Source organism: Eucalyptus grandis, chromosome 11, assembly GCF_016545825.1.
Source record: "Eucalyptus grandis isolate ANBG69807.140 chromosome 11, ASM1654582v1, whole genome shotgun sequence".
Taxonomy (NCBI): domain Eukaryota; kingdom Viridiplantae; phylum Streptophyta; class Magnoliopsida; order Myrtales; family Myrtaceae; genus Eucalyptus; species Eucalyptus grandis.
Window position 1 is genome coordinate 49336634 of NC_052622.1, and position 24953 is coordinate 49361586.

Below are 24953 nucleotides of genomic sequence, written 5' to 3' on the forward strand. Positions count from 1 at the left end.
GCCTGCTTACGTGAAGGTCACTGAAAGTAAAAATCAAGCATTCACTGAAATTTTTATGTTATCTAATCTTACATCAGATCCACAGATCCAATCAGTCCCAGTAGCTTGCAAAGCTGGGGAGTTCCTAAGCTTAATTGTGCCGGAACCTTTGAAGCCTCTAGAGCCGCTGTGAGTGCTAGAGATGATAGAGGAAGGTTGTTGGGAAGAGATAAGGATTGCTGTTGAAGATGCTGGTGTGTCCGAGGCTTTTGCTAGCTCAAAAGCTCTAGGATGGTAGAGAGTGTGTGGAAATAGATGATGCATGTATCATAGCCAAATTACAGGCAAGACAGCTGAAGGCTGCTAGAGATGCAAGCCCATGACAGATGACATCTGGTTTTTAGTGAAGGGTTATCGTTCAGTTAATTTTAGGGTGGTTAGAAGAGAGGGTTGTAAGCTAAATGGTTAGCCGAATTTAAAAAGGAAGGAGAAGTGCACTACTGCTTTGCTTGAACTGCTAGAGGCACATATTCATGAGAACTTATCAATTATCATTGAGAAGCCATCTTGATGTAGTCCTCTGGTTAGGTAATGAAAGGTGCATGTCTTCTCGTCAAATAAAGGAAGAATGAGAAGGCGCGATCCACCTTAGCGAGGTTTAGCTATTGCCAGGCAGCAGCATTAAACCCTCTGGCTGGACACCCATCGCTCGCTCCTAAGCACCCTTAAAAGAAAACTGCTCTAGAAATAGGCCGCCGACGGAGGAGGAGGTGGCTGAGTTGAGGTTCGATGTAGTGGCAATATGCGCAATGGTTGATGGCAGGACAACGTGTAGAGAGTCGGGGGAAAATGGAAAATATTGGATAACTCTAAAAATTTAAGTTCATTCAAGTAAATCTAACATGTAGGAGAATTAGAGATGCACAAAAGCACATCAAATGTTCGAACAATGGCTAAATCTCATCCATATCGATAACGTGTGGCCAAAATTTCAATTTGGGCATTTTAGCTTTAGGTTATGCTTTCATTTAATAGTAAATTAGATATCGCCAATAAGTGAGCGTGAATTTATATGAACAAGATAAGATGCGTATCGGAAAAAGGCATTTCATTTACCTAGTCAAATCAGGTGTATAAGATGCGTGAAGAAGTAAGTTAAAAATAAGAGAACTTCAATATTCCGATACCCCATTACCAACCCGAGAAATCATCTACGCATGGTGATTCGATCACAAGAATGGCTTGGTGTCCATCCGATACCCCATTACCCCCACCCAACTAACCCAGCTCATCACGTCTGGTTTCGATTGGAGCATGTCGTCTCCAATCAGAAAGCCTCGTTCCTGAAAAACTCACAAGTCCGGCCGTTGATTAAACCTCGAGTTTTGTCCGATCGAGACAAAGTTATAATCCGCCGGTAGTCGGCATCCATGGGAGGGCCCGCCCCGACGTACTTTTTATTACACGGAAACGGGCTAACCCTTGCTGCCCACTCCTTTTTTCCACCTCGAAAAGCGATATATTCATGTTCATTAGCGTGTAAATTGTATGGACGACAAGACCTCTCGGAGGGAAAGGAAAAAAAGGACCTCGTACTCTATCGTTGCCCGCTTCTAGGACTAGCTAGGCTCCGAGATCGCCAAATCCTGCAAGGCATCCTCGTACAACGTTTCTGCATTGGAATCTCTCCCTCCCTCGCTCGGTCTCTCCATTACTGTGGTCAAGCTTTCCAGGCCCCTCTTCACTTCCGTTAAAGTCACGATTCTATGCACGTAGGGGGAGGGTTGGTTGGTTTGGGGGAATGTTGGACCGTCTACCTATGAAAATCGGTATCTCCTCTTCAATTGTACCGTCACTTGGCGAAATTTGTTCGGGATGGTGCCGTTGGAATTTCCAAAATTTCATTATCAACATGACTTACATCTACTTTTCATTAACATTCCATTGTAATATCATCAATAAAATGTATACATGTCACTATGCATGCGTTTTTTTTATTAAGGGGCGATTTAATGGAATATTTAGATCAATTTGACATTTTTATAACGAGAATTGAACGAGATATCGGATTGAATTAGTCTAAAAATTTAAGTTCTTTACAGTAAATTGTTCCCCACGCTCAAATCCAACTTGGAGGCGACTTCACGAGAAGATACGGGACGCCTTCTCTGCCAGCTGCGATGAACCCGAGGAAAGAAGACTCAGCTCCCCCGGCTTTGACTTAAAGTGTATTATGTCATTGACGGAGATTCCCAAGTCAATCTGCATTTCGATATGAAATTACATTAACCGGGGACGACTTTCGTTGACCTGCCGATGAATATGTAATTGGAGAAAGAGATTTTGGGTTATTTAATAAATCATCTTACTTAAAGATGCAACGCCCGAGGGGCTGGTCATGGCCCGATGATGATGATGATTAGCGGACTAATTTAATCAGCCCAAACAACCCTGCGCATGCACTATATATTTATTGAATATATAATGCCATGCGTTCTTAGGCAGACGCGCTAGGTAAAGCCTCGCTCAATCATCAACCAATTGCATTTATTATTTATTATGAATCCATATGAAGGCTTCGACTGATCTTATAAGTTAATACCCAGATGATTGTAATTTCCATTAGTGAAGCACATTCCAATTTTCAATTTAATTTTGATTCAGTACGTGTCTAAAAATATAAAAACCCATCTTGAAAACGCTAGATTACTACTTCACACTCTATACTTAATTAACCTCATATATCGATATCGTATAAAATTACTTTGAACCAAAAAATGCCATCGTTAATGATTATACAAGTTTCAATAATCAATCACCAATTATTTTACTTAACAGATTCATTTTTTATAAAATGAGTATGTACTTAGTCCCATCGATACTTTGTTGATCCTCATTATTTCATGAATTTAACTTCTTCTGAGGATTACACGACCCTTTGGTACTCGATAGCACCAGTAGAGCCTCGCTGCAAGCGGCTATTAAGACATAGGTCCTCAAAAGACTGCCCAATAAACCACCCTAGAACTCCCACTTAACTCGCGAACATCAAATATTCGAATTTGTTCCCTTAGCGATGAAGTAGTAAAGCCTGACCATGAAAAAAACGACTATCTATAAGAATGGGCGACTTTTGCTATGAAAATTTATTTACTTATTATCATGTATATTTTAAAAATAAAATGCAAAAAATAAAGAATTAATTCCAGGCAAAGCCCGGTATCTCTTTCGGTTCCGGTATTTTATTTTTCCATTAGATTTTTCTTAGATCTTCATAAGAAGCGGAGTCATCTTGAAGGCCCTCGCGTAAAAAAATTTAAAAAAAAAAAAAAAAAAAAGGCGGGGGGCATGAAACGTGAAGAACCTAAACTCCAGTACCCAAAAACGAATTCTCGCTCAGACTCAAAGACTTCTCAAAACTAATTTGGGACTTTCCCCGTTTCCCGGGTCGCGTGACGGTTCAGAAGCGTGAAACGCGATTCCACGATGTTTTCATTCCATTCCGTGTTCGTTCGACTCTGCATCTTCGAAAATCAACTGCACATTTGAATTACCGATCGAAAGAAGAACGATACAACAGAGAAAGAGAGAGATGAAGGCGAGAGATTAAACCAAGACGATCCGAATTTCCACAAAAGAGAAAAAAGAGGCATTGCCGATCAGATTGATCGTTAACAAGCGCGCTAGAAGAAGAGGAAGAGGACAGAAGAAGAAGAAGAAGAAACAGATCCTCCGAGATCTCCGGGGACGACGTCCGTCAGATCGTCAGCTTGAGCTCCAACCCGTCGTCCCTTCCCTTCCTCTCCCTCTCCCTCTCCCTCTCCACCGCCTTCGCCGGTGAAATCGCCCTCGCCAGAGTCGCAGGGGAAGGAGGGGGAGGATGAAGGTGAGGGAGAGGGAAAGGCAGAGGCAGAGGGAGAGGCAGAGGGAGAGGGAGAGGCCTGGCCTTGAACTCCACGTCGGCGCTGAAATCCTCCGGCTCGAACCTCGGTACCCAGCTCGAGCACCGCTCGCCGGCGCCGGCGCCGGCGTCCGGCTCCCCAGCCAGCCGCCTCCTCTTCCTCAGCGTCTCCTCCGCCTCCCGCTCCTGCTCCAGCTCCCCCATCAACTCCATCCTCCGCCGGTTCCGCGCCTCCCGGTAGTTCCGGAGGATCGCGAAGAACTGCTCCATCTTCTCATCCTCCTCCTCCTCCTCCTCCTCCTCCCCTCCTTCTCCTACCTCCTCTCCTTCGCCCTCGCTTCGCCCGCGATGGCAGTGGCGATCCTCGGGTTTCCGGACGTCGCCCTCGCTCTTCGCCCTCTGCATTTCGCGTCGCTGCGAAGAACGAAGCGGAGAGAGCGGAGATCTGCGACGAACGGGGTACGGACGGAAGAGGAGGGGAATTTTCGGAGGAAAGCGAAGCGCTTTTGTTCTCGTCTATTGAATCTCTGCTCTCCTCTCCTCTTTTCTGTTTTTTCTCGCCCTTCCAATCTCCACTTTTAATTTGCTCCTGCAACCGGCGATTTATAAGAGCAAAATGGGAATCGCACGGGAAAAAGACGGTAATTGCCGTCTTTGCTAGCACCGACCAGAGCAATGGACCCAAATCCGGGGCTCATAATTTCAATTTTCCACTCATTGTACCCCGGATTAAAAGGTCCAATCCACCCAAAGATTTTAAGCCCACAAGCAACTGATTGGGACAGCATTTATCGAAATGTTTTTCATAACAAAACATTTCTTTTCAAATTAACATCATAAAAAATCTCAAATTAATATACTATTTATCAAAAAAAAAAAAAAAACTTCAAATTGATATGTTTATGATAAATTCATTCTTCGTTAGTTTCCACTAAATTTTACCATCAAATTAGTAAATTAGATGACACAAATAATTGATGAGTGTATTAGTTTTGGATTTTACCTTCAATTTATTATTATGAATGTATTAACTTGTGATTTTTTATGATATTAATTTAATTTAATGAAAACTAAGGGAGAGCAAAATTGTCATATATGTATAAACTCAGAATTTTTTGTCTACTAATTAAAAAGTTAATTTATAATAAATTTAATACTTTTAGATTTTTATTATTTATTTGAATATTCATATAATGTCCAACTCAAATCAATGAGCTAACGTCACATTGCTTTTCCAAGTCACTCAAAGGTTTGCCAATGACGTGAAATGAAATCACGGCCACACAGGCCTATCTCCGTAGCGCCCTTGGCGTGGGAGTTGCCATGGGTTTCTCACCTCAGGCCGCCTCCGGCCCTGCGTGCTTTTGCCCATTTCCACGCGAGCAGGATTTTCCGTGCGCTCGGGGGGGGCAAATGCGTCATTACGTTCGAAAGGGCGGGAGTTTTACGTTATTTGGCACGGACGCGGAGGATGACGTGGAGACGCCGTCACGCTTGCTACGTCACGCTGGGGCGGGGTTGGGGTGTGGGGCCCAGAGGCCGGAATTCTGGGTACCCTATTGACGTGACGTGCGCTGACGTGGGGAGATGACGTCAGCGCTCCCTGGGCGACGGACGTGGGCCGTTGATAAATCCGACTACCTAAGATGGCGACGTCTTGGTCGTCGGGGTGCTCGACAGCTCCGTGACCAGGTGGCACGTCACTAGTTGTCCCGAAGATGACGTAGGCCCGCTCGGTCTACGAGGATCATCGTCATCGCCACGAACTTTTTCTCGGATTTCGCCAGGGCGATGCGTACGACAACCTGCCCCAGCACCTAAAAGTAATCAATTACTCCATCGACGTCTTCGAAATGACAATTTCTAAGAAAATTCCAAACTTTTTTTTTGGTTTGGTTTTTCCAAAGATTTGGTGACTCGGCACGACTGAAACCGAGTTGCATTTTTCAATCTAAATTTTTTAGGTCGTTTTTTCTGGTCGAATTTTTAGGTCGTCTTGATATTGGGGAATTTCGTTCACCGAAAATTAGTATCAAAAAGATGCAAAGCAAGGACGGTCGGTCCTAATTATGAAAGCTGGACTCATGGTCGTTCCCAGTGGACGGTCCTTCTCCCACACGTGTTTTCTGCAGGGACCGTGTGTCACGAGTCTGGCGACCCTTATTCATGGGAGGAAACTTCTGCTTAGGATGCCGAGAGAATTTTAGAGCGAACCAGATGCATACGAGCTTAATGCATTATTAGCAGTTGTCGATATTGGCCAGTTTTGCGTGAAAGCCACGTGATCTAAGAATCGAGATGTATTACGATTGCACGCGATCTAAAATCGAGATTTATTACGGCTGCATGCGTCGGATGCGATAAAATATTCTCTCTCGTTTACTTGCATTTTGAGGAAGGCATGCTTTGGGTTTAGGGATGGATCCTTTGGTTTGATTCCTCTCGTGTTTTTGCTTTTTTTCATAAATCTCAGGCAGAGGCGTGGGGATCCGAATACTTGCAAGCCCCAAGAATCCACCATTTGACCTGTGTATGTAGCCCTAATCCTGATTGACGTGTATGTGACTTGATTTCGGTGGCCCTAATTTGAAATGGTAGTTTCTAAGGCCAATAATACAATTATTGTACTCTCTAAATTCTTATAGTAGTTTAAATGTTTCCTATCCTATGAGGATTTAGTTTTAGGATTAACATCCTAAAAAATCCTTTGACTAATACACTCGTAATAAAATTATCCAAAATTAGTTTTTTGATCAATAAAAAAGCTCAAATTGGTATATTCATAATAAATTTATTCTAAACTAATTTTTTTATTATCAAAAGCCTTAAATGGATATATATGTGACAAATTTTCCTTAAATTATGTCAAATTAATGCATCTGTGATAAATTTATTTTTCATTAACTCCATCAAATTTAAAGATTAAATTTGATGACTTAGATGACTCACGGTGATATAGTATAGTGACGTGGCAAGCCCACGTGAAAATCCATAGGATAAATATCACAAAAAAAATCCAAAATAAGTACACCCGTGACAAATTTAGGACTTTTCGTAGCATTAACCATATAGATTTTTAGGTGGACTTACCACCATGTGTCACCCACATAAGCAAATTTAACAATAAAATTTGACAAAAGTTAATAAAGAGTAAATTTATCACAAATATATTGGTTTTAGGTTTTTGATAGTCAAAAAATTAATTTAAGATAAATTTATCACGGATGTACTAGTTTAGGGTTTTTAACGGTCAAAAAATAAAATTGAAATAAATTGGTTACAGTTGTACCGGTTTAAGATGTTTGATGGTCAAAAAATTGGTTTATGATAGATTCGTCATAGATCTACTAATTTAGGATTTTTTGGGGTATTAACCTTTTCTTTTATATCCCGAAATAGTCCAAACAAATATTTATTTTCTTTACCACGTAAAAGCCCTATATGCTGAAGAATACTTTAATTTTTTCAAGCGATATAAATGGATATATTCAAGCAAATATTTTTTCAATTATTTATTTTTTGTAAAATAAATGGAGTATGAATTTATTTCTCAATTTACAAGAGCTTAGTTTTATATTTTAAGCCGAGAATCTCAAACATTTAATATTTAAGTTTTTACGTGGAGTTTGTACCAACTTCCTTCTGATTTCGATCGGGAGTATTGAAGGTTGCTGTCAAAGGAAATTGAATGGCATCGTTGAGTGACTGAGTCGTATTCAATATTTGCTAGTCGCACAATCATACGAAATCAGATTCCGATATTTATATAACGCCCCCAGACTTCCCTGAAAAGGTTTGCTGGGTCCTTCAAATAGCATTCGATTCCCCCTTCTTTTTTTTTGCTGGAAAGTGACCAATCGGAAGGTGAGCAGGTGTAGATTAATAAAAGTTTTCCGACTTATAGACAAAGGAACAATTTTATTTTATTTTTAATGAGAAAAGAGAGCTCTTCACATTTTTAAGGCGAATGCCCCATTACACGCTTTTATAATTTTCCATGTGGTATGAAATAAATTTGTGCTGTGATATAAGTGACAATGAAAGAAATCGCGTCGGGTAAGACAACTCCAATAAATTTTAGGCAAGGTGCATTTTTGCACCCAACCGTTCATTAGTTACATGATATGTCTTGCACTTTTATTTTGTTATGGTCATTAGCTCTCCTTAATTTTATCATTTGCATGTGAATGCACGTAAGTTTTAAGAGTCAAAAGAGAGCGATGACCTGCCTCTGCTATGTATGAAATCGTTAAGTCACAAATGTGGGTGCCAAATGGAGAATATTAGGACGGGCATTTATATAATAACTGGAAAATCACTGAACAAGCCAAACTCCTTAATTTACCTAACGCTTAGAAATCCTACACGACAATTTCAAAGCATAAATATTCTAATCAATAACAAGAAAGGTTGGAAAAAGAAGAAACAGTAAGGAACGTCTATTAATCACCAAATCAATTAAAGTGAAAGCTTAAGATTTAATCCTGCTTCTTCTCCATTATTTGCAGCTCCCTCTCGAGCCGAGCCTGACGAACCAAAAGCTAGGGTTTCCGTGGCCGTGGCCTTCTCCATAGGCACAGCTCCTTCCATGAAGTCTTCACGTCGGAAACGTAGATCCCAAGCCGAAACGGAGCCTTTCATCTGCTTCATTCCCTCGTGACGATCGGCATCCGAACGGCCGGTTTCACCCCCGGCCGGGGCCAGCCTCGAGCAGGCCAAGCGATCGCGAGCCTCGCGGAAGTTCCTGACCAGGGCGAAGAACTCCTCGATCTTCTTCGCCTCATCGTCATCGCCGCCGCCGAAACCGCCACCGCCACCGCCGCCGCCGACGACGAAACGCTCTTCTCTCTCGCGGTCGCGAGGAACGGTTGCCTTCCTCTTCTTGCTCCCGCGAATTTCCATTGGACGGTCTGCGGTTTCAGTTTCGGCCATTATTGACTTGGGAAGCAAATGAAGAGCAATAATGACGCACGACAGAAAACACAGAAACACACCCGTCTAGGCCTAACTAAAGCCCGTTTTTTGACCAAAAAAAAAAAAAAAAAAAAAGAAGCTAAAGCCCGTTTTGCTTTCGAGGTTGCTTCGAGGATGCTTCTTCGCGACACCCCAAAAGCGTGTAACCCTGAAGTTTGCCGTATGGTCAGGCGGATGATCCATCATTTTCATGTCTGTCGTTCCTAATTTTGCCAAGGGGCAAGGGCCCACTCGGTACTTGACCACCAGAGTTGCAAGCCTTTCTTTCTTTGGATACTCCCGCGCGCCCCCGTCGATTAAAGAAAAAAAATGCGGTACAATAATAACATCTCAAACTTTAATTCCGATTCCAAATCTGTCATGAACTATTTTTTATCTTAAAAAATAATTTAAACTTTAGGTCAAATCCTAAATTTTCCCCAAATTTTGTTTAATCTAAAAAAAACCAATTTTTAATCTAGTCCTAAATCTATCCCATGATCCAATAATAAATACATATCAAAAAGGCAACATGATAAATTATCTTTAAAATAAAATTACTCTAAGATATAAAAATTAGAGATGACTATCCGTGACTTTTGGATGGAGGCTATAATAGCCTAACATAGGCAAATTTAGGACTAGAGTAAAAATTGATGATTTTCTTTTTGATAAAAGAAAACTTGGGGTGGATTTGGATTTAGACCTAAAGTTCGGGGTTAATTCAAGACAAAAGGAAATTTCATAGTAGATTTAGAATTAAACCTAAAGTTTGGGATTTTTCTAAGATGAAAAAAATTGGGGCAAATTTGAGATTAGACCTAAAGTTTGGAGTTTTTTCTAAGATTAAAAAAAATATATGGTAAAATTGAAACTAAACCTAAAGTTTGGGGTTTTTCCCCCATGGCGAACCCTTCCTTTGGTTATTATCATCATGATCACTCGATATAACCAACTAATCTTTATTGGAAGTTACACTCACGGCCTCTACGAGAGAATCTATCTTGAATTTTACATTCAGGATATAGTCTGGTATTCTAATCCGATTATCAAAAACCCATTTTGTACGAAGTAAATCCCTACCCTTAGGGTTCATTCGTTTTGCGATAAATGGGTCATTTCCAAAAGTCATTTTCTAAGAAAATGACAACATTTTATAGTGCTCGGTTAAAACTTAAAAATATTTCGAAAAATATTTTCCGGTGTTCAGTAAATAAAATATTTTTTAAGATTTCACCACTTAGACATGCATAATTTACCGACCTATAAATCCATCAAATATAAACTTGCATTTATTAGGCAAACTTACTTCATATCTTTGTTCCCTTATTATTACCAAATGCCCATCTACTCTAAAAAATTTTCATATGGATTTTAAAAAGAAGTAAATCATGTATAGACCTCATGAAAATCTTTTAGTTAAGTGGCCTGTTTTCCCCTATGTCTTTTGTGTTCTAATAAACAAAAGAAAAAAAAAAAGCAAGCATGTAGAGCCATTTGCTTAAGGAATCTACAATTGTAGGGTAAAATAAATAAAGAAAATAATAAGCAAGAGTGCAAAGCGCGAACTCGAGATCGACGAGCTCGAGGTTTGCCAGGCAACAGCCGACGCCTAGCCAAGAAAGAAGAAGATAGGAAACAAAGAAAAGAAAAAGAAAAGAAAAAGGAAATTAAAAATAATTTGAATTAAAAAAAGAAAAGAAGAAAAAGAAAAATGAGAAGGAAGTGATGATTTGTAGAAGTGTGAGATTATCAAATGTTTCACTTTTCAAAAGTGGAAAACATTTTCTCAAAGTAATTCATTTTCCGTGAAATGAACGCCGAAAAATTCGGAAAATATTTTCTCAAAAATTATTTTTCGCAAAACGAATAGAGCCTTACTACATCGCATTTTCTCCAATTATTTGGCCTTTTCTTTAATTAAAAGATTACCGGAAGTCATTTGATAAGCCTTCTCACTATAGCTCATGTCTTCCCATTACAATAATACAAGAACAGCATGGCAAACCCTTCCTTTGGTTATCATCATCATGATCTCTCGATATCCCCGACTAATCTTCATGTGAAGTTACACTCTCGGCCTCCACGCTAGGATTTATCTTGAAATATACATCCGTGACATAGTCCGATATTCTAATCCGGTACCCATTTTGTATCGAGCAAATCCCTTCTCTTACAACGTCGATACATCCGCACATTTGTCTCCATTTCTATGGCCGTTTCTTTAATTAAAAAAAGATGACCATAAGTCATTTTATAAGTCTTCTCACTGTAGCTCATGTCTTCCCATTGCAATAATCGTGAGACTTTGACGCCAAGTAAACTGACAAATTAGTCCGACCAAAGAAACTGACAAAATAGAAATCCGGTTGACTGAAATCCGCTAGGTCTTTTTTTTTTTCCATAAACACAAAAATAATAATAATAAATCATCAAGTGGGAGATAAAATTCCAAGGGGTGAGTCGGTAAACACCACAAAGCACTACTGGAAAATAAAAAATTCCAAAAGGAGAAGAGAAGAAAATGCCGAGTGTAATTAACTGGAGGATCTCGTGTGCTGACCGAACCTTGGTGACGCATTGCTTGTACTGAATGTTGACATCATCCGGAGTTTGGACCACAACCAAACTACTTAATTTTCAATTTCTTTATATATTTAAATAAATAAAAAAGGTGAATATAATGTGTGCATGTCTTTGCCCTAACTTCGGACAAAAGCTACAGAGCATCGTATCTGGTTTGTAATCGACGCTTTGAGATTTTATTTTATTTTTTGGTCAGAGCGCTTTGAGATTGGTCAGTCGATAATGAGCAACGTGAGGTGGGCCCAGCCATTTATACTTTCTTTAATTAATAAGAAATGGAATTCTCACTCCCATCGATGATCCTTTATCTCTGATCTCGTGGGACTTCACATGGGGGATGTACCTTTGCCAACACGAAAGGTGACTGAACCTTATAAGAAACTATTACTTCTGTCTAAAGAGAGTGAGAGAAAAATGAGTGCTCCCCTTGAGATTTTTTGAAAACAAAAATCATTTTTAGGATTCGTGCCAGGAAAGATGACAAGCGTTGTACTCTCGTACCGCTTTTCTTCCAAATTAATTTTCGTAGTGTGCAAAAAGAATCGAATCAATATGCTTTCCATAAATTTATTATCTGTTAACTTTTATTTAATATCTCCACTAATTTCTGAAGTGGAAAAACATGTGACGAAAAACTAAGATGATTGGTGCATGACACGGATCCGACATGGAAGCTCGACATGATGGATCTATTATACGACATTTTGAGGATGTTGGAACCGAAGAAAATGAACTAAGATTGGGAAAAAAAAAAAGTGCTAAATCTACAAATTTTGCCCTGAAAGCTCATTCACATTTCAATAATATGCTAAATTCTATATTTTTCTCCTGAGATCTTGGTTGATTTGTTTTGAGTATCACGATTTGGGATTTTTTTTTAATACTAAAAATTGATTTAAATTAGATATGTACCAAAGCGAAATTTTTAATGGTACCAATCCTTATTAACAGATTGGCATATGCACTCCTTTTTCTTTTCTTTTCTTTTTTTTTTATCTTTTTTCATGCAACATTTTGTTGCAGTCCAAGTCCATGTGCAAACGGGTGCTCAAAGTGTATTTTGCACTTTTTACTTTAAAAGGTTCTTTTTTTTCCTTTTTTACTATTCTCGAGAAATTTCACATGGAAAAAGGGTAAATTCCAAATAAACTCTCGATATCACTTGCAATCCCTATCAATTGATGCGAGTGCATGTCCCCGCATTTCATGAAGATCATCATGAAATGCGTGGATCTTAACATGATGGGTAAAGATCCGACGGTCACTGAGACGAGCTCTGCTCTTTCTTGTTGACCTTTGGGTCAATGTCATAAAGGTGAGAAAGGGACGTGAATATTAGAATTTTGGGAGGAAGAAGGCATCGCGTAGGGTGATGAATGCCTATTTTGTTTCGACTTAAGTGAAAAACAAAAAGAAAATAATAAAAAGGACAAAAAAATCCAGACGAATCTTAATTCTTTTGGTTTTTAAGTTTTCATCTAAGTAGTATCGAAACTGACATGCGACACGACATAATACGACACGTCGATACGTTATTTCTAAAAAAACAAAGAATCCGATACGTTGTAATACGTTGTATATTAATATATATTTTTATATACATAAAAATAATTATTTCAATCAAATTAATTTGAATCAAATTTATAAATAAATAAATAATTAAAAAAGTCTAGAATGAATTTACATTAAAAGCATTAATCCGTCATTTATTAATATTATTCATTATTTCAATTTAACAAATTCAACCCGATTTCAATAATTTATAAAATTTGGAGAAAAAACAAGCGATCCATATTCTGAACTTGCATGTTAAATATGTTGGAAGAGGAGAAAAAAAATTAAGGGATGAATTGTGTATCACGAGAAGTGGGAGTCAGAAGAGAAAAGAAGACTAAATTTTTATTCTTTGTCTATTTATTATTTTTATTATTGTGTTTTTTTTACACACACACACATATATATATATATATATATATATATATATATATATATTGACATCTCATTTATTGAATTTTTAAAATTGATCTCGATATCGAAATCACGTATTGAAAACTCATATGTCAGAATTTCGACTTGAGTGTTGGAGAACATAAAAAAAAATTGATCAAGTGTCAGATTTTCCAACACATGTTAACTAAGTGTTGAAGAGTGTCCGAGAGTGTCAGACACGTGTCAAATTGTCTGACACAATATGAAAGCTCTTGGAAAGTGTCGGTCTTCATAAGTTGTGAAGGAAAAGTTGGTTTTGAAGTTTAGTCATTTTATATTGAAATAAATGGAGAAATTTACCCAAGACCAGCCCAATATTCACGTCGTCCCTAACATTTTCAAGCTAGTCCATGACTTTATAGCTTGAATAAAAAACTAAACACCGCTCAAACTATTTTCTTATAGCTTGAATAAAACGGGATAGAACACTGTAAAGAACTCCGATTTGACTTACCTCCTTTTTTCTTTAGAGATGTTTCCGAGCGAGCTACTAAGCCAATTGCCACATAATTTTTTTATGAATTTCTTAAAGAAGCATGGTAACTATATATTAATTTATCGATTCAATTCAAGTGATAGCCTAAGATCCAACTTCTCCAACTTCTCCATTTATTTTCAGCTCCATGTCGAGGTGATCTCGCCGTGCCAAAATCTAGGGTTTCCGCGGCCTTCTTCAAAGGCACAGCTTCTTCCGCGAAGTCTTCGCGTTGGAAAACATGGATCCCTAGCCAAGATGGAGTCCTTCATCCGCCTATCCTTCTCTTGCGATGGCCAGCACCCAAACGATCGGCGATGGTCTCGCCCCAGGCCGGCGCTCGAGCAGGCCGAGCGATCGTGAGCCTCGCAAACTCCTCGATCTCCTCCTCATCATCATCATCGTGGCCTGACGTCGGACACCACCGAATGTTCTTCCCTTTCGCGGTCCCGAGGAACTCTTGCCGCCTGCCTTTTTCTCGCTTCCGCGAATTCCCCCTTTGACGACCGGCCATTCTTGACTCTCGGAAGCGTATGATACACGAGGGGCGCGCAACACGCGCACCACGGGTGACGCGAGGCGGCGTTTGGTCAGAGACTGATGTTACCACGAACCTTCTTCATGTCCGTCCCACTTATTCGCTTAGCGACCGAACCGCTCAGCAACACGCAGCCGAATCGGTGGCTTTTCTTTCTTTGGTGTACTTGCATGGGCACCGTGTAACTTTGGACATCATTGAGGCTTGTCCATTCATGCGAATATACCCTCTGTCCCAATAATTTCGGGATCATCCGGTATACCGAGCTAGTCTTCATTCGTAGTCACACTCTTGACCTCAACGGTGGAAGGATACATCGGGACATGGTCCTATATGGATTATCCACCACCCTTGTGACTTTTTAGGAAAAAAAAATCCCAAACTTTACCTACTATGATTGATTTATCATGAATTATTCTTTATAACATCAAAAACTCTCTACATTTGTACCCGTATAATACATTTATCTATATAAAAAAAGATTGTGATACCAAAAATCTCAAGTTTATATTTTATGACATATTTATTTCAATTTTTTTTTGTAACACACAAAGCCCAAAAAAAATTGTGACACCACAAGCTCTAAACCCCATATTAATATAACACATTTATCCAAAAAAAATTTTCAACGACACCAAAGTTTTGGAGTAAATGCATCATATGGATACAAATTTGAGATTTTTGACATCACAAAAAGAAGATTTTGATAATTGGGTCACACTGCGTAAATGTATTGTATAGGTATAAGTTTGGGGTTTTTATTAACAAAAAAAAAATTGGTGTAAATATGTCGCCATGGATATAATTTAAAAATTTTATGGCTTTTTATAGGTCTTTCCCATTGTAGCTCATGCCATCCCATTTAAACAATCGCGAGTCGGTCGACTTAAACCCGGCTAGGTCTTTCGGTAGAAAATATAAAAATACTAAAAAGAAAACAAATGAAAATCACGGGGTGGGGGAAAAAGTTCCAAGGAGTAGGTATCGGTGCAAAGTGTTAGAAAAAAACAAATTTAAAAAGCAGAAAATGCCAAGTGTAATTGGAGGATGACGTGTGTTGCCGAATCTTGGTGACGCAATGCCTTAGCGAATCTTGACGTCAATTGGACAAGACGATGCTACTTTTCTTTATGAAGTTCTGTATATTAATTTGAGTAAGTGAAGCCGACCGCCCAACCATAAATTTATTATACGTTTCTAATTAATCCTAACCTCCTTAATTTGGGTGATTCGCTCCTAAACTTGTATATGAAATCCCGATATAATTCTTTATGCCAACTTTTGTTAAAAATCATTAATATAACGATGTACAACGTAAAATAGCCAACGACAATTAGATCATCGTGTCAGTAATTTCTAAAGAAATCTAAATTATAATAAAATTCCATGTAAATATTTAAAAATTGAGTGCTGATTTAATATCTATGTAATAAATTTAGGGTAATGTCACATAATTTTTCTTAATTAACTGATAATGAAATGTGACTTCATGTGTGGATGTCGTGTAACTATAGACGAAGGCCACAAACGTCAAAATCCAATCGAAATCGGACTTTTGGAGATAGTCAACAACGAGCATCGTGAGGTGGCCCCAGTCCAACTACTTGTGATCATAATACAAAATTAAAAAGAGAAAAAGAAGAAGAAGAAGGAGGAAAGAGTCCTCGTTAACATCGAGGATCGAGATCGAGGGTAGAAGGCGTGAATCTTGGCGTGCTCCAAGATACCTGTATAGGCAAGGCGGATGGGGTAAAGAAACCCATGCTTTGTCTAAAGAGAGTGGAGAAATTTTGCCAAAAAAAAAAGAAGCACTTTTTTATGGCTCATGCCCCGGAAAATTGTTGACTTCCTTCCAATATACCATTAAAATTTGTTGTCACGGAAACACACACGGCTTGTGATTCGTAGTGGATCTTCTTAATGACATCATTTTGGGAAAGCCAGATATGAAGAAAATGGACCAAGATTGAAAAAATTTCGTAGAAGCCCGAAAACTCCCTCGAGATTTGAGAAATTGCTAAATTCTGTAATTTTTTGCCCCAATGTTGCTCCAAAATCTTGGTAAATCTGTCATGGTTATCCAATATGTTTCTTTTGTGACACAGACATGTCGACCGATTAGTTTGGGGTTTTTTTTATGAGACAGCAATCCTTTATTTTTATGAAAGAGATTGGGCGAAAAATGGGGGTGACTTTCTCGATTTCGCGCTCTTATTTTCCTCCTCCTTTTAATGCCCGAACGTAGCATCAAATGACGCATGCGTTTCCCTTTCATTTCATACAAATGGCATGGACAACTTTTCTTCTCTGCTTTTTCTTTTTCCTTGAGTCTATTTGTCATGCTTAAAAAAGAATTTGTTGCTTTTTCTCCTGAAATTATAAAGAAGGTGATGGACAATTATAAAATAATCCCCGAATTTTGACTTAATGTATAATATATTTCCAAAACTTTTAATCTGTTTAATGTTGTTTCTAAGTTTTTTGTACATGTTCAGTTAAGCTCCTAAACTATATGAAAGTGTTCAATATCTTCATTCTATTAATTTAATTTAACAAAATTTGTCAATTTGACTTCCAACCACTGACCAAAAAAAAAAAAAAAAAAATTGACTTCCAACCAAGTTTGAATGGTGGACTAGAAAAATCAACCATACACGTGGATTATTCATGTGAAATATTTAGCTCAAATCGGGATATAATAATCAACATCTTCAAATTCCATGGATAATCATTTTTCAAAATTAAACAAATTAAAATGATTACTATATTGTAATTTGAGTTAAATATTTTATGTGGATAATTCACACGCGACATTATTTTTTGGTCTACCATGCAAACATATTGGATTGGAAGCTAAATTAGCAAATTCTGTTAACTTGAACATTGAACATTAATTTAACGTGTATAGAAAATTCATGGAGCATATTGAGCAAATCAAACGTTCAACATTGAGTTAAAACTTATGAGTTATATTGAACAAATGAAAAATCCAACGGCAACATTGCACATTTGAACTAAAATTTAAAGATCATTTATGCAATCCTTGATGATCGAAATGCGCATGGCTGCATACTCGAAGATTTTTCTGAGATGATTTGATGTCTACCCATGTTCCAGAGATTCTTGAATTATATTGATTTCACATTTGAGCTACGATCCGATGGCTACTGAGACAAATACTATTCTGTGGTCAAGGCAAGGAGGGCCTTGAATGCTGTTTAATGTTGACTTTCGGGGTTATTTCATAAATGATGCGAAAGGTACGGGATTGTAGAATCTCAAGGGTCTACATGTCAAAAATTCGAATAATTATTTAAATTTAAAAAATTTGTGAGTCCACATTTAAATATTCAGATATAATGAAAAAGCTTCGAGTGTCTTGAATTTACGAAAAATCGAAGTGCATAACCCGTGAGATTTTGGTTAAGAATAAAAACAGAAACGTGAAAGACAAGCGAGATAGATCTCAAATCTTACGAAGTTTCGGCTTTGACTAGATTAAAAGAGGCGACAAAACGTCCGAAAAAAGTGGTCATTTTTTATTGATGTAAATGGAAACTTTTACACGTGACCAGCCCAATATTTACGGGGCCCCTCACAATTTTTCCAAGCTCGTCCGTCAACTTTGTAGTTTTCTAACTCCAGTCAAACTTTCGACCCAAACAAACTCCACTTAAAACTATTTTCGTCTAGCTTGTCTAAAATAAAATAAAATAAATCAAGACAAGACTTGAATAATTTTTTTTTTCCGGTGGGTGGGCCAAAAGGGTCTATGAAAAATTTCAATTTGACTTATTCCATTACCAAATATCAATTTTTTTTTCCAAGTGCGATTCTCGGTGAGCTTTACTGAGCCGATTGCCAAGTGATTTCCATGAACTGTTCGAGAAAGATGGAGGGGCCAATTGGGTCAGTGTCATCAATTTGAGAGGAGGTCAAGGGCCCATACATCTTGAGTTCCCATTTTCGTGTGCGTTCGTCATGCATAAAAAGCTATTTTAGAATACCCATGAGATGATTAAGTTATCCAATTGCATACAAATGGATCATTTGCTGTAACACCCAAAAAGAAACCGAACAAAATTGGCAGGATTTTTCGAGATTTTTTCGAATTTTTCACCCAATAAGTAATGCGGTCGAGAACTCTCACTAGCATAATGGCCGGCAATGACTAAACCGCGCATCACTTATTGCAGTGAGAATTCCGTAAGTAATTGTCGGCATGATGGTTGAGGACTCCATAAGAAATCTATCAGAATTACTTCCGCTCATTTAACTCAACGATTATTTTGGGACTCTTTCGATTAGGACTTAAGGGATAGCACTAATCAAAATTAATATTAATTACAAAGTTACTCGACATCTTCTTGGTCCTTGCTAGTTGCTACAACATATTATTTGAGAGATTGACATCTACCAAATTTCGCGGAATCTTCCGTCTGCTTAGGCATTTGACATGTCCTCTTGCCAATAAGAAAAAAGAAAACTTAATTCTTCTTATCAAAATTCTCATGGACGATGGTTAACCACACATCATCTCAAATGATGTCATGAAGAAATTATAACCTAATCTCGAGTCACCAATGCAATAATTGGACCTACGACAAGTAAGTGGTCGGCCAAATTTGACTTTTGCTTACAAAGCACCACTTCGATTCAATCATGGGACTATTACATCCGACGCATCGATGCTCCACCGGACGCCCATCGAAACCGGAATGGCCCTCGTGGAGTTGGCAACTCGATAGTTACCGAAGCGAAGCCCAATGCCACGGCTAATGATGATCTCACTAAGGACGTTATGGAAGCAGTCAGATTATAAAACCTACAGCTAGAACTGGAGAAGAACAAACTTTTCTCTACTAAATACAGTGTTACAATCCCGTCAGATTGCGAAAAGCAGGGTCAGCAAACTCAGTTTCTGATTGTCAAAAGCATACTCTAGGCAGAAACTTTTTCATCTGCATCCTAGTACAGCGACGCATAATTTTAACGCGAGCAAAACAAATTAAATGAACATGTGTGGGTACAGGGTAAGGAAAGAGAAACCGACATTTCCATTACGAAATTTGAATAAATAAACAAAAAAGCCTCTAGCTAATCTTCTCTACAAAAGGAAGGAGCCGGTTAAAACCCGTGGGAGGGCAATGGTCTTCTTGCATGCTCGGGAATCAGCTTATGCAGCATCTCCGATGGTACTCCTCTCAATTCTGTTCCAGAAATGGTGGCAATAAGTAATGTGTATTAACGCGAAGATGCGTGACAAGATTAGTTGCTGTATAGCTATGTAGCACGGACACTCTCCGGAAGCCTTCATGTCGTGTCCGACACTCCGACACGGTCCAACACGCGGTCAACGAGTATCGAAGAATCCGACACGTGGTCAACTCTCTCCGACACGCGAGTCCAGAATTCCAACATGCGATTCCGACACGCACGGGGTTAATTTTAAAAATTTCTAATACTTGAGGGGTCAAAATATAAATATACACAAAAGAAGTAATAAAATTGCTATAAAATATACATGCAAGGGGTCAATTTTTTTTTCAGTTTTTTTTAGAATTGTTTTATTTTTTAAAAAAGTCTTTTACTATGAAAGAAAAAATAAAAAAAATGCTATATATGATAAATAAATAAATTTAAAAATATCATTTCAGCATTTTTCTTTAAACAATGTTTTTTTCTCTAAGTTTTGTGTATTATTGTAACAAATTAAAATAATGAATGATATTATTTAATATTTTTCGTGTAAATTAATTATAGGATATTTTTATTATTTATTTATGTATTTATATATATAAATATATTTAATATATAACGTGTCGGAACGTGTCGAAATTCTCTATTTTTAAGAAATGACGTGTCGGCGTGTCGTGTCGCGTGTCCGTGTTACATAGCTGTATAAATATCAAAGTGAAAGGCAGCCACCCGAATTACCGTGAGTCTTGAAGTTGAAGAGTGGCGGAAGTGGACGCCCATTTGGTAGACGGGCATTGGGCTCGCGTAGCTCATCGAAGAAAGGGTGGACCAAAGCCTCCAGCTGCGTGGAATGAATCGTGCAAATGAGTCAGTCTTTCAAGGTCCAGTTCAACTTTAAGCAAAATGGATGGCCAAAATAACAAGCTGTCAACAGAAGAAAGGACAGAGTATATTTTGGCACGCTGAGGTGCGCAAGGCAACTGGTTTTAACTTCGAAATGCGGAATATTTTGTCAAACTTAAATGACTAAAAAGAGTGATCATCGCATGCATGAAGGATTCCAAGACACATGTTCCCCAAAGAAGATCAAACCTTTTACTCTAAATGACAGTGACAAGACAACCAAAATTGCCCAAAGAAAGACCGAGATCACCAAACTAAAGAGTATTACTCACAGCTGTGCTTCGAAGATTTGGAGAATACTGCAGTAGCCGTGAGACGAGATCCACGGCTTCCGAGGGCATGCGCTTATGGAATATCTGAAGATGAACCCAATGTTAATTAGACCATACTGTATGACTTGCTCTCATACATCACAGAGTATTTTAACACTGCCAAATTACCTTGTGCCACGGATGAGCCTTAATTTGAGGAAACTTAAACTCGGTGTAGTTGGGATTCATGCACTTTATTTCCTCCCTGGTTGGGGTACCCAAAACCTGAATGAGAATAAAGCAAATCATCAAAATAAGGGTCTGAAAATTGAGTGAAGGGAAAAAATGGCATTATAAAACAGATGTTAGAGGAAGAGTCAACACATCAAGAAACAAACATTTGCTTGTAAATAGATCATCAAACTATCCAATTATTCTCACTAAGGAATGTCCAGAGTTCTAAAGCTCGAACAACAGAAAAATTGGTATTTATTAATTGGTGGTAATCCAAACAGATCATTTTCACCACACACACACACACACACACACACACACACACACAAAAGGGGAAAAAATACTGCGGTGCAGCTCCTAGAACACGAAAGATTTGATAACAGAAGATCCTGAAGATGTAATCACCTTAATGATTTCAACAAGCTGGTCCACACCACTCTCACCAGGAAAGAGAGGCTGTCATTAGAAAGACATCGTTAGCTAATGTCTGAATGATTCATGGACCCATTGATAATAATCCAGCAAAAGACAACAACTGAAATCATAATTAGAAAGCGGAATTCCAACCTGTCCAATCAGTAGCTCAGCCAGTACACAGCCAGCTGACCAGATATCGATTGCTGTAGTGTACTCAGTAGCGCCGAATATGAGCTCGGGTGCACGATAGTATCGGGAACAAATGTAAGATATATTTGGCTCCCCCTTTACCTGTCAAAATCAAGTACAGAGTTAAAACAATGATCAAGAATAATGGGAGAGAAACGTGAGCTTAACAACTTGAACTATAGGAAGACACGAACCAAAACTTTTGCGCTCCCAAAGTCGCATAACTTTAGCTGGTGAGTGTGGGGGTTAACCTGTCAGAGACAAGCATATAATGAAGCGAATTCAGCAAAAATGTATATGGAGACCAATCACCCAACAATGAAGAACATCACCCCCTAGTGCATCGCAGGACAGGTCTCTTTCTTTCAGAGCATCTTTATGGTTCTCAGTTCTGCCATTATGACTATACTTAATTCTTTTGAAGGTTCATATCGTCACTTCTATTACATAGAGATAAAAGTCTGAATTATTACTTCAGGTACTACAACTTCATGCACCCACAGCACCACATACCAGTAGGTTTTGAGGCTTTATGTCCCTGTGGCACACTCCGATGCAGTTGTGAATGTAAGCAAGTGCTCGACATATCTGTCCAAGAAATTGACAAGAAAATTTCTTGTTAGAGCTGCTGCTAAATGGGAACTCAATATTCCATACTAGAAATGGACAAAAAGAGAAGATGGTCCTGTTTGAAGCAACATGACTTAGCAGTCAACATATAACCAAATAAGAAGAATCAGACTGAATACAATAGTTACCTGGTAAAAATAGAGTTTCACATATATTAATGGCATCCTCTGGTTCATCTTGTTATAATGTTTTATCACTCTGTGGACTGTCTCCGGCACATATTCAAGGACGAGGTTCAGGTAGAGCTCATCTTTTTCGGTCGTGGAAAAGAAACAGTGCTTAAGGGACACAACATTTGGGTGCTCTAGAAGACGCATGGTTTGAAGCTCCCGATTTTTGTACCTCTTGTCTTGTAGGACCTTCTTAATTGCAACTGTTTCACCAGTCTCCAAACATTTTGCCTACAATAGGAAGTTCAAATTTTGAAAAAAGGGGAAGGAAATAGGTCAACTAGTGCCGGGAACTAAAAGAATGCCTCACCTGGAAGACTATACCAAATGATCCCTGCCCAACAGCCCGCTCAGCCATATAGCTTATTGTCTGGAATTTTAAGAAACAAACTGTTAGATGGAAACGGGTGACACCTTTTAAATGTAGATATAGTGGGAAATGTATAGCATTCAGGTCTTACCTGTTTTGGCTGCCCATTTTTACCACCAATTGTCGTGACGATTATGTGACCCGCCTCTGCCCCGTTACCATTGACAACAGCTGCCTCCATGTCCTGCATTACCAAGAACCAAATCCAATAAGAAATGCGTTAGGCTGATCAGACATCAGTCAAGAAAAACAAGTATAGTGGAGTGGAGTGGAAGCTCAAGGAAACGAGCGATTCACCTTCTCATCCCTAATTTTCATGTCATTCATCTCATCAGGCAATCTATCAAAGGCCACCGTGTTCCCAGTGGGATCTCTTAAACCAGACACGGGCACCATGCTCACAGAAGCCATTATATCATGTACAGATAGCTCACCGTCCAATTTGCGCTCTTCTCAAGGTCAATATCAACAACTTATCTGCATTTATAGAGACAGAGAATTATTTACATGGAGGCCAACAAATGGATGACCAGCACATATGAGTCAATCAAAACCAAGAGAATGGCTCTCTCACACGGGATTTCTATTCGAGAAACCACAAGATGCATGAGACTTGTTTTTCGAAAACTAAAGTACTTAAGAGTAAGATCTGGGGAAAATAAGAGCCCTTTATAAGAGAGAATAAGCATTTTAGAAACTAAATGTGCATCATTCCATTAAAATACAGAATAAATCAACTGTACAAGTTTTGACCACAGAGTCATAAGAATCAGCTGTTAATGCAGCCAGCAGTAACGACCAAATACAGAGAACCGAAACTACTGCAAAGCTGAAAAAACACACTAGAATACGGCAAATGTCGGCGAGTTTCAAAGCTGTGATAACAAGTTATCTAATGTTGATTCTTTCAATCTAAATCGGCACCGCACAGTTCTTGACTGAAGCAATTGGGCAAAATCGTCCACAAAACCGGCCTTGACTTAGCAAAGGATGGAACTTGATGCGTCTAAACACATTCTCAAACCGACCGATCTCTTTGAAATGCTTGGTCTGAAGCTTGTAAAGATCTCTTCACAAACAAGGTGGGCAGATACATCGGGAACTGTTGCTAAAAGAGTCCACCTAAAGACGGTTGAAAATCTCAAAATCCCTTATGATGATGCTGAAAAAGCTCTTCCAAGCCACATACGTTCCCAAGGTTATTTTCCCTCCCCAGAAATGGATGCCAAAGGAAGCAGCTTGTTGCAATCTTTGCCTCAGAAAAATGCGAAAATTCGCCTTTCAAGTAATGAATGCACGGAAAAGAAGATCTTCCACTTGATAAACTTCCAAAAGGACTAGGTTCCAACACAGAAATGGATGTACGTATATGCTATCCTCAATTTCATAAAAATGGCAAGTTCAAAGATAAAGAACCAGACAAATGCAAAGAGGACCTAACCGGCAGAATGGATCATATAAGTAACCTCAAAGGCTAAATTTTTGGAGGCCTTTCTTGCATAACCAACAGATGGGGAAAAAGAAAAGAGAAATGACTCTTAGAGGGAAAAAAAACTAGAGGGTTAACTCAAGGTGAAAAAATGGCAACACTAGAACCAGATCTTAATGACCACATCAACAAAGGGTCAGCTCAAATCAACCCCCCAGATCCAAAAATCTAGCAAAAGCAAAGGAACTCAACTAACCATGCAACAGAGAAATATAAAACAGGGGAAAAAAGTGACAAGAGAATCCATTTTACCATTCAGGTAAACCCCAAACAAAAACCCGGGGTTCTTGCCCAAACAATCAAACGGTCAGTGGCTTGAATCTCAGTACCAGAAATCGTTCTTGCTGTTCTTCTTGACTGGAAGGAGGAGTGAGAGGAGGAGGAGGAGAGAAAGAAAGAAAGGGAAAACGGGTAGAAGTTGGACAAGTTCCTTCCTTTTTTATCAGGGTGGCTGTGTTGATTTTCGTTTGTTCTCTCTCTCTTTCCTTCTTCTTTTTGGCTCTGGCTCGGTGGTGGAGTTGGAGGAGGAGTCAGTCAAAACAGTAACAAACGACAGCAACCCGGCAATTATGTTTTGTTCTTATTTATTGAATTGAAGACTCCCATTTTTATGTTTTCATTTTTTCAAAATTTTCCGGGGTCTTCTAAATCGGGGGTCTTCGCTTTTGACAGTCTCTTCC

At 38.7% G+C, this 24953-nt stretch overlaps 2 protein-coding genes across 2 annotated transcripts; both read right to left on the bottom strand.

Moving 5' to 3' along the window:
* Positions 1-3504: 3504 nt before the first annotated feature.
* On the bottom strand, positions 3505-4541 carry LOC104426845 (protein NIM1-INTERACTING 1-like). The gene is made up of 2 exons (XM_039304380.1): positions 3916-4541; positions 3505-3879 (listed from the first exon to the last, which is right to left on the bottom strand). Exons 1-2 carry the CDS (start codon positions 4283-4285, stop codon positions 3737-3739), a joined length of 513 nt encoding a protein of 170 aa, XP_039160314.1. The 5' UTR covers positions 4286-4541; the 3' UTR covers positions 3505-3736.
* Positions 4542-19259: 14718 nt separating this feature from the next.
* On the bottom strand, positions 19260-24832 carry LOC104426846 (shaggy-related protein kinase alpha). The gene is made up of 13 exons (XM_010040012.2): positions 24526-24832; positions 23082-23261; positions 22876-22968; positions 22725-22784; positions 22373-22645; positions 22128-22202; positions 21809-21865; positions 21576-21716; positions 21414-21464; positions 20964-21059; positions 20796-20879; positions 20359-20461; positions 19260-19631 (listed from the first exon to the last, which is right to left on the bottom strand). The coding sequence occupies exons 2-13, from the start codon at positions 23193-23195 to the stop codon at positions 19549-19551; spliced, it is 1230 nt and encodes a 409-aa protein (XP_010038314.1). The 5' UTR covers positions 23196-23261; positions 24526-24832; the 3' UTR covers positions 19260-19548.
* Between the last annotated feature and the right edge of the window lie 121 nt (positions 24833-24953).

Excerpts from the sequence above, each read along its gene's own strand:
- LOC104426845 (XM_039304380.1), bottom strand. The coding sequence starts at position 4,285 with ATGCAGAGGGCGAAGAGCGAGGGCGACGTCCGGAAACCCGAGGATCGC. Across the intron at positions 3,880-3,915 it reads GGAGTTCAAGGCCAGGCCTC|TCCCTCTCCCTCACCTTCAT; the intron begins TCCCTCTCCCTC and ends TGCCTCTGCCTT.
- LOC104426846 (XM_010040012.2), bottom strand. The coding sequence starts at position 23,195 with ATGGCTTCTGTGAGCATGGTGCCCGTGTCTGGTTTAAGAGATCCCACT. Across the intron at positions 22,969-23,081 it reads TGAAAATTAGGGATGAGAAG|GACATGGAGGCAGCTGTTGT; the intron begins GTGAATCGCTCG and ends TTGGTAATGCAG. Across the intron at positions 19,632-20,358 it reads CTTCAACTTCAAGACTCACG|AATTGAGAGGAGTACCATCG; the intron begins GTAATTCGGGTG and ends TTTCTGGAACAG.